We start from the raw sequence: 14,631 nt of genomic DNA on the forward strand, positions 1-14,631 counted from the left end.
AAAGTCTTCATACCTCTCTGAGAAATGGGACATTAATGATTCTTCTATAGATACGACCAGTAAATGAATAGAAAATAGAGTTAAATTTGGTCTGGAGGGATTTTTTAAGACTGGACTTTTAAAATGGGGGCTTGAAAGACTTTTAAATATTTATTTTACATTTTTGCCATTAATTTTTGAAGGCATGAGGAATTTGTACGTACATTTTACATTTATTTAATTTGATGAAAAATAAATCTTATTCAAATTTTTGTTAAGTTGAGTTGGTGAGAATTGTTGAATACAAAAGTTTTTGCATAACTTAGAAGTTACTCCCTCTGCGAAATGTTGTCCAGTTTTATCATTTTGGTTTGTCCGTGAAAAATTATCCACTATTTTTGATGAATGGTCTCCATTTTTTACTAACTCTTTACACTCACATTCTATTATAAAACTAATATATTAACGTGGGACTGTTATTCCATTAACTTTTTCAACTCATTTTTCTTCACATTTCTTAAAACCGTACCGAATTAAACTTGAACAATATTTCATGGTCGGAGAGAGTAGAACAATAATTCATTTGTTTGATTCCCATCAATTTCTAAGGTTACATTAGGACCATCATTTTCAGGGTCCTCTTATATTACTTATAAATGTCGAAATATTTATCAACATAATTGAAATTTCGTTAGAATCCCAATAAAATTATCTTTAATTTGATATAACACTTTTTTTTTAATTACAAACTGACAAAGTCATATTTGGCGGTGAAATCGAATATGAAAGCCGATCCCATGCTTGTTAAAAGAAAAGTTGTTTTTCTAAATATGTAGATGTGTGCTTACGTATCACCTAAATAGGTCATGCATATTATCACAATACGTTTATTCCTTCCAATTTCCAACACTAAGAGGACCTTAGGAACTTGACTAGACCTGGATTATAATCTAAAACCAATCCTAATGTTCATATATCTTATCGGCAAAGTATTTATTTTTGAAAAGTACTAGTACTCCGAGTTATTGAAAAATTAATATAAAACTTTTCAAACCTGTTTTCTTAATTATATAAATCCGGCTTCTTTATTTTCTGGACAATTATTCATAGAATATCATATATGACATGCCTTGATAGGGAAGGCAATGATAATTTGGAAACACAATCTCTTTTATTTTTCAACACACGTTCATAATTAAGCACACACTACACACACAATTTCAATAGTTTTTTCGACACACGTTACAGTAGTCCTATATGACTATATATATTTACCACCTAAGTATACACTTTGGTTATATTTCATTCGATTTTGTGAGATGCTGCAGTGAAATTGATTTTAAAATGTTGGAACCAAGTATTTGTATTGTGCCATAATAAAAACAACCTAATCTTTTCAACTTTCTTTTACTTACGAAGAGTAAAAGTGATAATCCAATTTTCGGCTGACTCTATTTTTTTTTCGAACTTACTACTCTCCCGTTCGATGCTACTTTGTATATAGTCATCTCTACAGTATTCACTCTCTTATTATTTTTTTACTCCTATTTATTACCCCATTCGTCTCGTTTTAGGAGTCCTGATTGAAATATTTCATACATGTTAATAGGCCTCACATTCCACTAACTTTTTTGCATTCACATTTTATTATAAAACTAAGTACTAGTATAAAAGTATAACTCATATGACACTATTTTTTTTTACCAACTTTTCTGTACATTTTTTAAAATTTATATTAAACTCAAATGAGACTCTTAAAGTGGGATGGAGGGGATACAATTTTTTCAAAATGACTTAAAAAAACAAGTGCGTGAAGTAGCATGGAACGGAGGGAATATTAAATTTAGTATGCATAATGTTGGAGCAGCGGGTGGACTCACAATTAATTTACGAATATATTCTGATTTTCCACGTAAGTAGCCACTAAGTGTGATTAGAAAATGAAATCAACTAATTTAAATCCCTGATTTCTACGAAACAATAACAGATTTGCGAGGTAGGAAACAACCGTCAAACGCGAACATTTACCCAAATCGTATAGTTCCGCCACGTGTCTCCCTCTTACCTCACCACAATCGAACGCTTTTTCACTGCAAAAAGTCCGTACATTTTTCAACCCCGCCCGCGCTTATAAATATGTCATGTGTGAAGCTACAACGCTTCACTTCCAAATTTTAGTTCAACACTTATCGACTAAATATATTAAAAACAATTGGAGATATGCCAAGAAAAGGAATGAGGAGTTTATGCTTTTCCCCTAAACATCCTTCTTCCTCCTCCACATTCTCCCACTCCCCTTCTCCGTCGCGGTTCGGCTTCTCGCCTTCGCGGCCGAGTTTCTCCGACTCGGTGATGGACCGGACGCTCGACCTGGCCGAGCCGGTTATCAATAAATGGAACCCCGAAACCACCACCTTCGCCCGAGTCACCTCCCTCTTCTACGAGAACCGCCGCGAGGCTAAGGATTTCATCAAAACCGTCTATAATTTGCAGAGGGCCATGCACTTCCTCGTCATGGAGAATTCGAGCTCGGAAAAGCTAGTTCGCGCGCAGAATTTGATGCAGATCGCGATGAAGCGCCTGCAGAAGGAGTTCTACCAGATCCTCTCCATGAACCGGGCTCACCTCGACCCCGAGTCCGTCTCCACTCGGTCCTCGCGCACGTCAATCGCATCCAGCTCTTCTTACAACGACGACGAAGACGATGAAGAAGCCGAAGCGGAAGGCGAAGAAGCTGCGGATGGATCGATTGCTGAGGTTGAGGATGCTTCCATGGCGGCGATGTCGGATTTGAGATTGATCGCCGAATGTATGATCTCGTCCGGCTACGCGAAGGAGTGCTTGAAGATTTACAAAATTATACGGAAATCGATCGTCGACGAAGGCATCTACAAGCTCGGCGTCGAGAAATTGAGTTCCTCGCAGATTCATAAAATGGATTGGGAGGTTCTCGATCTGAGGATTAAGAGCTGGATGAGCGCGGTGCGCACCGCCGTGCAGACGCTCTTCAACGGCGAGAGAATTCTCTGCGATGAGGTCTTCGCCTCTTCGGATTCCATCAGAGAATCGTGCTTCCATGAAATCGCCAAGGAAGGCGCCGTGCTCCTCTTCGCATTTCCGGAGAATGTGGCGAAGCACAGCAAAAAATCGCCGGAGAAAGTTTTTCGAATACTCGATATGTATACCGGAATCGCCAACCACTGGCCGGAGATCGAGTCGATCTTCTCGTTCGATTCGACCGCCGCGATCAAATCGCAGGCGCTGGCGTCGCTCGTCAAACTCGGCGAGTTCGTCCGCGCCGCACTGAACGAGTTCGAGGCGGCGATCCAGAAGGACTCCTCGAAATCTCCGGTCGCCGGCGCCGGAATTCACTTCCTGACGATCGAGGCGATGGATTACCTCTCCAACCTCGCCGATTACAGCAACGTCCTAGCGGATATCCTAGGCGATTCTCCTCCGTCTCCGAAGAAAAATCTGCCAGAAACTTACTTCGGCTTCTCCGACTCTGAGGAATCGCCGGCGCCGGTGATAACCGTGAAAATGGCGTGGCTGATCCTCGTCCTTCTCTGCAAGCTCGACACGAAAGCGAAGTACTACAAAGACGCGGCGCTGGCGTACCTATTCCTCGCCAACAACCTCCAATACGTCGTCGTAAAGGTGCAGACCTCGAATCTGAAGTATCTCCTCGGCGACGAATGGCTGACGAAGCACGAAGGAAATGTGAAGCAGTTCGCGGCGAATTACCAACGGCTGGGATGGGGCCACGTCATCGACTCGCTCCCGACGGATCCGACGGCCGTGGCTCCGGAGAAGGTCGCCGAGACTTTTAGGAAGTTCAATTTGGAGTTCGATCAGGCGCACAGGAAGCAGGCGCTCTGCGTCGTACACGATCAGAAGCTCCGCGACCACATAAAAGTCTCGATCGCGAGAAAGATGGTGGGATTGTATCGCGAGTTTTTCAACGCGAACCGCGAGAAAATAGCGGGGGAGAGATATTCGGCGTCGGTGGTCAGATATGCCCCTGAGGATGTAGGGCACCGTCTCTCCGATTTGTTTTTTGGGGCAGGGAGTTCATCGTCATTTGAGTCGTCGCCTTCTGATTCTCGGCGCCCGAGATCTCGCTGAGAAAAGATAAATTAGATTTTGTAGCCGTAGAGATGAATATATCCTCTCGGCACATAATGCTATACTGTATATGAGCATATAGACATTGATGTTAGTACATTTCAAGTGAATTTTTATTCAAGTATATTTGGTGTTGATCGGATTTTGATATTCACAGTGATATTTTTTAAGTTAAGTGGAGTATATGATATATCCATCTCTTTCAATTCAAAAGGAGCTGTGAAAGACTGAGTTATGCATGTGCGAATTTAATAAATCTAATCAAATCTACATATAACAATATTAGATTTGAATATAAAGGAGTTGCAATAATTGGGATACTTGATTTCGAAATTCAGAGAAAATTTTCAGTTCTTTCTATATAAGTTTATTAGATTTAAGTTGAAATAAGAAATGAATAAAAAAAAATGGGATTCATATATAAATAAGTGAAGGGGTGATGAGTTAGGATATTATTAATGCTATGGGTCGATAAATAATCGAAATCACGTTTCTCATTTCAACAAGAGAAGTTCAAAAAATAGCTGCTTCTAGAAAGGGATATTTTTTCAAGGCTCACGCGCGAGTATGAATACTAGAAACATAAGATATCTCGAAAAAAAAGTAAGAAAAGTTAGTTTGTAGTGATTGAGAGAGCCACAAAAATGGGACAAATATGTTGTGTTATAAAAATGGCGAGTTTGAAAATACTATTGCGGCAGAGATTTTGTATGATGGTCAGAATATTGAAAAAGTGGTTAACGAATGTTGGAATAATTCACGTGAAGCTTCTTCTCCTTCACATATATGGTTGCCGGTCTAACTCAAACAACGGTTGCTTTACATCCATTTCATTCAAAATTCATCATTATGTTTAATACGGATTTTTAATTACTGACGTTTACCTTTTGATTTAGTGCTATACTATATTCGGATAGTGATAAAATGAAAATTATAAATATTGGACAAACTCCATGACCTGAGCCACTAAAAAATGCCAACAGATGACAAAATAACAACAACAAAAAATATCAACACAATTTCAACATAATATCAACCATTGAAACTATTTGACATTTTCTATTAATATTATTTTATCATCTGTTGACATTGTTCAACGGTAAAGATCATAGTTTGGAGTTTGTACAATATTTAGAGTTTGCATTTGATCACGTCCCCACAATTCCCTTATCATTGTCAAACAATTATACAAACTTCCATAAGACTATTGTTTAATTATTAGATGAATCTAAAGTCATATAAGACGCCTCAACAATACATCATTTTTGTGGTTGAAATAATTTAATTGAGAATTAATTTTAAATCTGTAATTTCCGCATTAATAGTTTTCCTTTTCCTTAGTTAATTATTGGATTTTAATTTATTTTTTTGGATATATGTGCATGAATTTTGCTTATAATCCGTTCGTAAACAATTATTATAATAGTCCATTTCATTAATATACTTTGACATTTTTTCTATCCATACATTATATCTATTGATATTTCTAATGGTATGAAACTGGCACGTTCCAAAAATAAATTTAAGAACAGTAGAAATTTAACAGGTAAGAGATATTCACGTATTGGAACTACTGTTTTCCCCGTTGCATTCGTAATATATTAAATTAAAATAAATAAATCATACAAAGTGTCTATTGGTAGAAATATTCACGCATTGGAGTTATTGATTTGGTTTAAGTTCAAAAGTTTGACCACTTTGTCAACTTACACAAGTTTTTATTGATTGGCCAAAAAATAATTATCGGTAGATCCAAAATTAAAATCTCGAATTTAGACACAAATTTAGCATAGAAGGCACTCAATCTTGGTATACCTTTCAAATGACTCTCAATGACTCAATCTTCAAAAATATCTTTCAAGACAAGCCATTGATTAGCCTGATCAAATGCCAAGCTTGGTCAAATTCAAGGAGACTAGCCTTTTAAGTCATGAAATTAATGTTTTGCACTAGCTAAGGCCAACAAGTTTAGACAATGAATCTTAAATTGGCCTTTATTTCCTCAATTCAAGTGCTTGAATGGATTAAAAAAGAATTTGGCAAATTTATTTACATAAGATTGAAAGATGGACACTTGTTTGCTTCTTCTAAAAAGCCGAGTTCAAATTGCAAATTAAATCGAACATCATGATTTAAATGACAATTATCTCTATTCGCTTGAAATACGATACAACTAATAGACTTGGGACGAGCATACAAATCCCAATCATTTCCATGCAACGGCACCATTATATCATCCAGTCTAAGATAATAAATAAGGTCAATCTAACTCATTACTTTTAAATGTATAGACTATAGTTATATGAACTTGCCATTGACAATAAAATCAAAATTTTTTATATAGACAAATAGCGTCTTCAAGAATGTTTCAACAAAACAGGCATAACTAAATCTCCCCCAGTTACTCCCTGCACTACTTGCTCCAAAGGAAAATCATAACTAAATATCTCTTGAAAAGTCCATCAACATTTAATTTTTCTGAGGCTGAATTCATTGCATCATTTAATTTATTTTAGAGAAGTCATATTCCAGTCAGAGTACATTATGTTATAATTGGGATGTATATATACTACATTATATAATCCAACTACCCAGTTTACTTCACAAGTCAACAACAACCAAGACTGCCAAATTTCAATGCAAGAACGCCACAATGAGATAGTGAGATCAGTGTTCACATTCGCACTGCGTTATTGAGAACAAGAATGGGAACGAGACGTTCAAAGGACCACAGGAAGAGAAGTCTCGACAGGGCACATTGAGTTTAGCAACAAGTAGGGCCTACTACTACATAATGTCACGCCACGAGAAAATGCAGCATACGCGTAGTAAGCGGGATCAAGAGGTTGGAAGATCAGCAGGGCGAGCAGTACCTTGCCATCCCGTGCAGTGTTGAAGAAAATGTTTCAGTTCGTCGGTTGGTGGTTCCACTGTCCATGAATCATAGAACTCGGAAGGATGGAAAACGCAGGTCTCAGTTGGGAGGGGTGTCAAACCCGGCGGAGTTCTTCCAATGAATATATCACCTTCGGATCTGATGCAGCCAGTGCATTCCACGTTCTTGTCAGCTGCCTACAGTGTTGAAGACTTCTATTAAGTTATTTGACATGCCTAAGTGTAAATGTCACTTTCTAAACCAAGCTTTTCCACAATATCCCATACTTATAATGATAGATTAGTACCCAATAAATTGGCTTGTTTTCAAGTCTAGGACGAACTCACTTTTTCGGTACCAAAAAGCCATGTTGGAAACTGGAAATCTGTGGAAATTGTACTCAATGAAAGGCATTTGCAGTTTTACACAATTTTTGAGGCCATGATTGTTGGGTACGGGAAAGTAGGTCCGTCCTAGATTTGGAGACGAAGACAATTTTGGGTATTAATGTGTTATTCACCCGAGTGTGGGACATATCTAAAAGAGGTTCATACTTTGGGATAGAAAGTCTGAAGTCATATTTACCACTAACCTAATCACCATCAGTCATATTCCACATTTTGAAAATTCTCAAGCATAGTGAAGCGATATGCAGTCACATTCATCCAGACAGTATGCTATTAGCTTATTTCACACCAGATAGAGGAAGCATTTCAATTTCATTGAAAAAGTATTTTTTAAACCAAAATAACATGTTGTCTTGTTTACTTACTCATCATAAACAACTCATTTATTTTGTTGATCCCAATGCATTTCATCTAATAGGAAAAAGTAGAACGTAGAGAAAAATTGCTATTGGAGAATATAAATTACCAGTATCCAAGACAAAATGTCAAAGTCGGCATCCTAATCTTGTAACCATAGTCATATGAGGATATAGCAAGTTTAATAAATCTAGGTGCACAAACAAAGAAATGAAAAAGTTGAAACCTGGCCTTTGTCACCATTTGCAAGAGCTACTCTTCCAAAATTAATCATGTAAAGCAAATAAAACTTGAAGGCAAAAGGCATGCCATTATATGTACTAGGAGAAGGCAAAGTCTGATAGTATGATTTGTTCCAAATGACATTATTTTGCAAATTTAGGAGTCATATTCTGATTTGTTCATAATGTGTTCGTCTATGAAGCTAAGAAATAGAAAATGGAAACAATATTCTCCAAAGTAATAATAACAAATCAAAAAAGCTATACGGAATCAGTAAAATGGTGTTAACAAAGGAAAAGAGAGAAATTTTAGTACTCCTACATATTATCAAAAATGATTAAGTACATCTCAGAGCTGCAAGTCATTCTCCTACATATTGATGAACAAACCATGAAAATGGCCAAGGTTCAACTCGTTTTTTCTCAAAAATATGTGGAACTCAGGATTTCCAGTATATAATTTGTGCATTTTGATTTAGGTGATGTAGTAATATATTAGAGTAACAGAAAGCAAACAATGCAATAATCAAGTGCGAGTACATAGAAAACACATTATACCTTCTCAGTGTAATATTTAAAGGCCACCTTGTTTTGTTGGCCGGCCTCGTAAAAGTTGCATTGGGAGTAGACCTATATGTGGAGAAAGTGACCATCTTAGACAAATGCAAAGAAAATAAAGCTTTTATTGAAGCAATGCACATTCCACGCAACCAGAAACCAGACGTATTACCTGTGACTCTACACTGGCACAAACAGCATAAATTCCCCAGTTTCTGGTATAATTATTATATAAATGTACTTTCCCAAATCTGACACGCGGCTGCCGCTGTCGCGTCCCATCGAAGAAGCAATGGTGAATGGTAACACGTATGCATCTGTCATCCGTGTGAGATGGATCGGCACCAATGAGCATTGTTTTGTCATGATTTGTAAAGTAACACCTGCACACAATTTTAAGAAGGTCAAGGATATCCAGACACAAGAAATAATCAAGAACATTTATTTGAAAGACATAGCAGACCTAGAAACAGTAATATCTGTGCTTTGTCGAGTGATATCAATCAGTCCATCATCATAATCACTGAGACTGCAACGATCTATCCAGATATGCTTTGAATTAGGTTTTATCTGAATCCCATCAACATCATGCCCCCTACCCCCTTCAAATAGTAGATTACAGATGATTACATGTTCACAGTCCTTCAACCTCAAGCCTTTCCCAGTTAGTTTAACTCTTTGACCACGGCCATCAACAGTTTTATAAGAGGACACACTACAATAAGACGAGAGTTCAATGGTTCCCGAAACTTCAAAGATGATCCATAAAGGCTCTTTTTTACGGCATCCATCACGTAGTGAACCTGGTCCATCATCTGCAATATGCATAAAAGAGGATTGGCCAATTGCATACCATGAGAAATTTTACAAAAGAATCAGTTTCTAGCTTGCTCACTTTTCAGCGTACAACATAACAATGATGATGGCACAATAGTAATGCTTCCCATATGCATACACCAGTATTAATTCTTCAACGAAGACATAACATCAATTCTCCAAAGAAGAAATCCATAGAAAATGAAACTTATGACAAGACACAAAATCACTACCAGCAAATGGTGAGAATAAGGAAAAATGGATGTTAGACGATCAACGAAATAAAACCAACACAGAATGATACAATGATTTTACGTGGTTTGATCAAGATGATCTACATCCATGGACAGAAACCAAAATCCTTTATTCGAAATCAAACGTCCATACAAGATTTGATACAATGTTACAATAGATGAATGATTAAGTGAACTCTCAAGATTCTCTAGCTTGAAGTTTGAATATGAACTCTCTATCTGGTATCTCTCTCTTGAATCTTCCCTGTCAACAAAGTCAAGTAGCAGAAACTGCTGCATTTCTCTCTTTAACAACTTTAACCAGCTCTAGAATTAATTGCAGAGAAGTCCCTCAAGAATAAAACATTTGCAAGTCTATCCTTGCAATGGACTTAACAAATCCATTGGAAACTAGAGCAGAAACTATCCCATTCATCACTATTAGCATTAGGTGATTCATGTGAAGGTAGTTTACTTAGTTTCATAAAAAATCAAGCCTTTTCTGGCTTCCTTAGTTGTATCCATGTCTGTCTTTATGTACAAAAGCTAAACTTTCTAAGGATACATGTTACAACATCAGTTATTAGTACATTCGCAGCTGTCGGAAGACATGCACAAGTTAGGCAGGGCCTCTCTGCTTGCTTCAAACAGAAGTGACTAACTCCAAGAGATGCTTATAGCTACATTTTACCTCACAGGAAATGAAGAAGTAGACAAATATTGCTTGTAACAGACAAAGGGGACATCTGGCTGATAAGTGACAGTTTCATCAACTTAATCTAAACCTAAAAAAGATTAATCCTGTTTGAAAATCAATTTTGAGCATCCATCAATCGAGGTTCTAGTTACCAGAATAAAGACTGCCAGAATTCACCATAAAACTAGCATTTGCAAGAATCCCAGTAGAATGCAAAACAGAATAAAAAGCAGCAAGAGAAGACTTAGGGATTCTAATTTCGTGATCAGCTCAATCCACATAAATTCGTCTCAACACTGACTACACTACCATCTAAAATCATTTTCATCAAAACGAGTAGTATATGTTAAAAGGGGGACAGAGAAGTTGTGAAAATTTCATACCAGCGAGGGTGGTGACGCGGTAAACGGCGCCGTTTAGGCCGCCGACGGCGAAACGGCCGAAGCCCTCGGCCTGTCCAGCCAGCGCCCGCAGGCTGGAGTCGACGTGGCCGTAGGGCAGACGCAGACCCATATTCGGATTCACGATGGTTGTGGGAGCTGGATTTGAGCCGTAATTAAACGGCGGAGGATGATTGTTCTTGCGGTGGCCGGAGAGTGAGTGACGCCCATGATGATTTCCCATTCCAGATTGTTCAAATACTTTAAAACTCACATTTGCCCAATTTCGACATTTTCTCTATTTCAACTGTCGATTAATAAGTTATATTTAATGAAATTTGTGTGTTTTGATAATTGCTAGTGGAGTAGTATTAAACTTATAATTTTATGTTGATTTCTGATGAATTTTATGAATTTCAAAACAGAAATACTATATTTTCACTTTGTAAAAATTTTCTTATACTAATAATTAAAATAAAAAATTATCTTATAATGATGGATTGATTATCATTGATTAGCAGCTAACGAAAATTATCCTTTTTAATTGTTAGTATAATTTTTAAAATGATTGCAATAATCTTACAACTAGAATTTTTTTGTTCTTGTTGAAAATAAAAAAAAAACATAAGAATTTAAGACCTCGAACTATTCTTTAGTGGCTGAAAAGTTTAGACATTTTCATTGATGAATGATGCAATTAGCATTAATTAGTAATGAACTATCAGTAAAAAGGAAAAACTACTCCTATTAGAAATTCACATCAAATTTCAATTGTGCGAGGATAATTCAAAATTCGGCTTTTTATCTATTTAAAGGTAAAGGGTTTTATACTACTAATAGAATATCACAATTTTGTTGTGTTATCATTCTAATACTCTAATATAAAGTTATTGTCCCACTTTATGAATCTAATTCTGGTAATCTTTTTTGTTATATATGTCGCCAATACTGGGAAAGTTTGGAGTACTAATACTACTCTACCATAGGAATCCAATTCTATGAGTAACTTTTATCATGTTATTATTTCTTAAACCTCAATTCATCTAATTCTAATCTGTGGTGGAGTAATATATTTTGTTATATTACTGTTTCTATTACTTCAATACAAATTTCGAAAAACCTTGTTACGTCAGTGTTGTTTTGTTTCGAGATAAAGAAAACAATGTACTCCTTCCATTCCTATGTAATAGAGTCGTTTCTTTTTAGCACAGTATTTAAGAAATTGTGTTAAAAGTGAGTTAAGTAAATGAAGGATAAAGTAGAAAAGGAAAAAGGTAGAGAGATGAAGAGAGAATAAAGTAAAAGAGAGTAAAGTAAGAGAGAAGAAAAGCTAGTGCTTTTTACTAAAAATGAATATTACTCGCTACAGAGGGACGGAGGAAGTCCATGGTGTATTCAAGCTATAATAATCAAAGGAAAAACTCATGCAAAGAAGAACAAATGAACAATGGGGAATATTACAGCAGAAATATATTTCGTTTTTCCAAGTCATCCACGTGAGAATTTGATTTTCAAGAATCGGAATATTATATGGCCTTTTTGCTTTTCCCTCATGTATTTGAGATTTCTGATGATTTACTAGTTCTCAGAGCTTGTTACGTGTAAAGCATATTTTTGACTAATTGCGGATGAGATAAAATCCGAGAGACAGAGACGGGTTGTGGCTAATTTTGACTAATAAGCTAATGTGGTTGGCCGCAGTTTGCACCGCAGTGGCTTAATTTAATCTCCTCATCTTACATCACTGTTGGTAAGGCCATTCGCATCCATGTCTTTTAACCGTTTCATCTTTTCACTATTCATGGACACCACTGTACTTTTCAGTCCATCTCTTAACTAAGAGACAACACCTGCATTCCTCCATCTCTTAATCATCTCATCCCTTAATAATTCATTCAATTTCATTTTTTATTTTTATTTCCAACAAATTCAATTAATAAAAACACACTTCATTAAATAAAATCAAATTACAATTTAAAAACCTAAAAAAATAAAAAACAAGACATAATTTAAAAAACTAGAAATTACAAATTGCACACTTAAATTCAAATAAAAAAAAATGGAGGCAAAGAAGCAGAAGAAGGAGTTCTCTAGTGACGATCATCTAACGGTTGCCAAATTTTGCCCAAATGTGCTCTATTAGATCCTCTTGGAGTTGGGCGTGGGCGGTAGAATCACGTGTCCTTACCCGAATACACAACCGCTCCTGCAAAGACGGATGCACTCCCCTTCGAGGCGGACTACTTGCGGTTGAGCTTCCCAGGGTTTCAGGGTCGAACTAATTTCCCGCCCCAAGTCCTTCGTCGACGACAATCATGTTGTGCAAGATTATGCAAGTATACATGATGTCGACCATATTATCCATAAACCACGTACGAGCCGGGACTTAGATAATGTTAAATCGAGCTTGGAGAACCCCGAACGCTCACTCCACATCCTTGCGAGCAGCCTCTTGCTTTTGCGCAAAAAGAGCCTGTTTTTCGTTCGCAGGCCTGTTGAACGTCTTCACGAAGGTTGGCCACAGATAGATGTCATCGGCAAGATAGTACCCCATTTTATACTGGCGATTGTTAGCGATGAAGTTGATGACCGGTGCTTTACCATTCAGAACTTCGCTGAAGAGGTCAGAATTGTTGAGCATGTTAACGTCATTGTTCGAGCCGGGGAACCCGAAATACGCATGTCAAATCCATAACCGGTAGTCGGCGACGGCCTCGAATATAATGGTGGGGTGGGTGCCTTTGTGGCCGCTCGTGTATGACCCCCTCCACGCCACAGGGCAATTCTTCCATTGTCAATGCATGCAATCGATACTCCCGAGCATCCCGGGGAACCCGTGTGCTTGTTCGTGAAGTTGGAGCAGAAACTGGCAATTTGTGGTGGTTGGCTTCTTCAGAAATTCGTCGGTGAAGGCTGCTCGGACGCCTTTGCAGAATTTCAGCAAACAAAGTCTTCCAGTCGTGCAGGTATTCGTCGAACGAATCCGCCGTTTGTCCAGTAGCAAGCTGACGGATCGCCGCAGTACATTTCTGAGCGTCGTGTGGCTAGGACGGCCAACAGCTGTCGAACCCTTCTCTGAAGTACTCTTCCCGTGCCGCCAATGTATTCGCGATATGCAAAAATAGCGCGCGTGACATACGGAAATGGTGACGGAAGTAGATATCTCCATACCGGGTTCCGACTGAAGTAATCACGTTCCAACCTTGCGGCGGCTTCCTCCCGGTTACGATGGATGTAAGTCTGGGGTCGCCTTTGAGGAGGCGCGGCGGCTTCCTCCTCCCTACGTCGATCTTCTTCTAGCGATTCTTCCATTATTCGACGCATTTGCTCAAATGGATCCATGAATGGATTAAATTTGGGAGAAGAAAAAAAATAAAGGAATGATTTATAGAAATGATTGGAGAGGAAAGAAAGAGAGATGAAAGAAGAATAGATGTGTGTTTGTGTGTAAAATGGAGAATGAGAAGAGTATTTATAGAATAAAAAATAAAATAAAAATATTAAAAATCGACCGTTGAACGGTCATATTACCGTTTTTTAATTTTTTTTTCGAAAAATCAAATTAAAAAGAAAAACGAATTATGACGTCATTATTACGACGCTCACTCGCGTGCTGGCGAGTGGGTGTCACGCCGCGCGCCAGTGTGCGCCACGTGGCGAGCCAGCTCGAGGCCGGCCTCTTCCGCGCGCGACGCTCGACGGGATGTCCCGTCTCGTCGGGACGAGATGGAGGTGTTGGGGTTTGTATACTAAAAGATGCTTCGAGCGTACATGCCTTTGTACAGCCAGCCTTGTGCATATATACGAGAAACGCCACGTCCACTTGTTTACTTATTTATGAGAATATATAATATAATATAATGGCTTATTATTGAAATATAATAAACAAAGTCTAAGGCTTTTTACTAAGAAGGTCAAGTAGGGAAATTCGATGAATCTCTTCATGAGTTTTCCAGTAGGGGATTGGTCAGATCTAGTAAGAA

General features: G+C 37.8%; 3 protein-coding genes across 3 annotated transcripts; 1 reads left to right on the forward strand and 2 right to left on the reverse strand.

The window, feature by feature from the left end:
* Positions 1-2,162: 2,162 nt before the first annotated feature.
* Positions 2,163-4,279, forward strand: LOC125202037 (exocyst complex component EXO70H1-like). Its single transcript, XM_048100347.1, has one exon. It carries the CDS (start codon positions 2,200-2,202, stop codon positions 4,102-4,104), a length of 1,905 nt encoding a protein of 634 aa, XP_047956304.1. The 5' UTR covers positions 2,163-2,199; the 3' UTR covers positions 4,105-4,279.
* A 2,433-nt stretch (positions 4,280-6,712) lies between these two features.
* Positions 6,713-10,931, reverse strand: LOC125203597 (probable pectate lyase 4). Its single transcript, XM_048102017.1, has 5 exons — positions 10,652-10,931; positions 8,986-9,337; positions 8,695-8,905; positions 8,523-8,594; positions 6,713-7,176 (listed from the first exon to the last, which is right to left on the reverse strand). The coding sequence occupies exons 1-5, from the start codon at positions 10,890-10,892 to the stop codon at positions 6,943-6,945; spliced, it is 1,110 nt and encodes a 369-aa protein (XP_047957974.1). The 5' UTR covers positions 10,893-10,931; the 3' UTR covers positions 6,713-6,942.
* A 2,142-nt stretch (positions 10,932-13,073) lies between these two features.
* On the reverse strand, positions 13,074-13,817 carry LOC125194675. The gene is made up of 2 exons (XM_048092922.1): positions 13,483-13,817; positions 13,074-13,263 (listed from the first exon to the last, which is right to left on the reverse strand). The coding sequence occupies exons 1-2, from the start codon at positions 13,815-13,817 to the stop codon at positions 13,074-13,076; spliced, it is 525 nt and encodes a 174-aa protein (XP_047948879.1).
* Between the last annotated feature and the right edge of the window lie 814 nt (positions 13,818-14,631).

Source organism: Salvia hispanica, chromosome 1 (assembly GCF_023119035.1).
Source record: "Salvia hispanica cultivar TCC Black 2014 chromosome 1, UniMelb_Shisp_WGS_1.0, whole genome shotgun sequence".
NCBI classification, from domain to species: domain Eukaryota; kingdom Viridiplantae; phylum Streptophyta; class Magnoliopsida; order Lamiales; family Lamiaceae; genus Salvia; species Salvia hispanica.

Bases quoted from the DNA above. Each gene is read 5' to 3' on its own strand.
- LOC125194675 (XM_048092922.1), bottom strand. From the start codon at position 13,817: ATGGAGATATCTACTTCCGTCACCATTTCCGTATGTCACGCGCGCTAT. The intron at 13,264-13,482 runs GTTCCCCGGGAT...TGACCTCTTCAG, and splicing joins CTTCACGAACAAGCACACGG to CGAAGTTCTGAATGGTAAAG.
- LOC125202037 (XM_048100347.1), top strand. From the start codon at position 2,200: ATGCCAAGAAAAGGAATGAGGAGTTTATGCTTTTCCCCTAAACATCCT.
- LOC125203597 (XM_048102017.1), bottom strand. From the start codon at position 10,892: ATGGGAAATCATCATGGGCGTCACTCACTCTCCGGCCACCGCAAGAAC. The intron at 8,906-8,985 runs GTCTGCTATGTC...AATTGTGTGCAG, and splicing joins ACAGATATTACTGTTTCTAG to GTGTTACTTTACAAATCATG. The intron at 8,595-8,694 runs GTAATACGTCTG...CTCCACATATAG, and splicing joins GTGCCAGTGTAGAGTCACAG to GTCTACTCCCAATGCAACTT.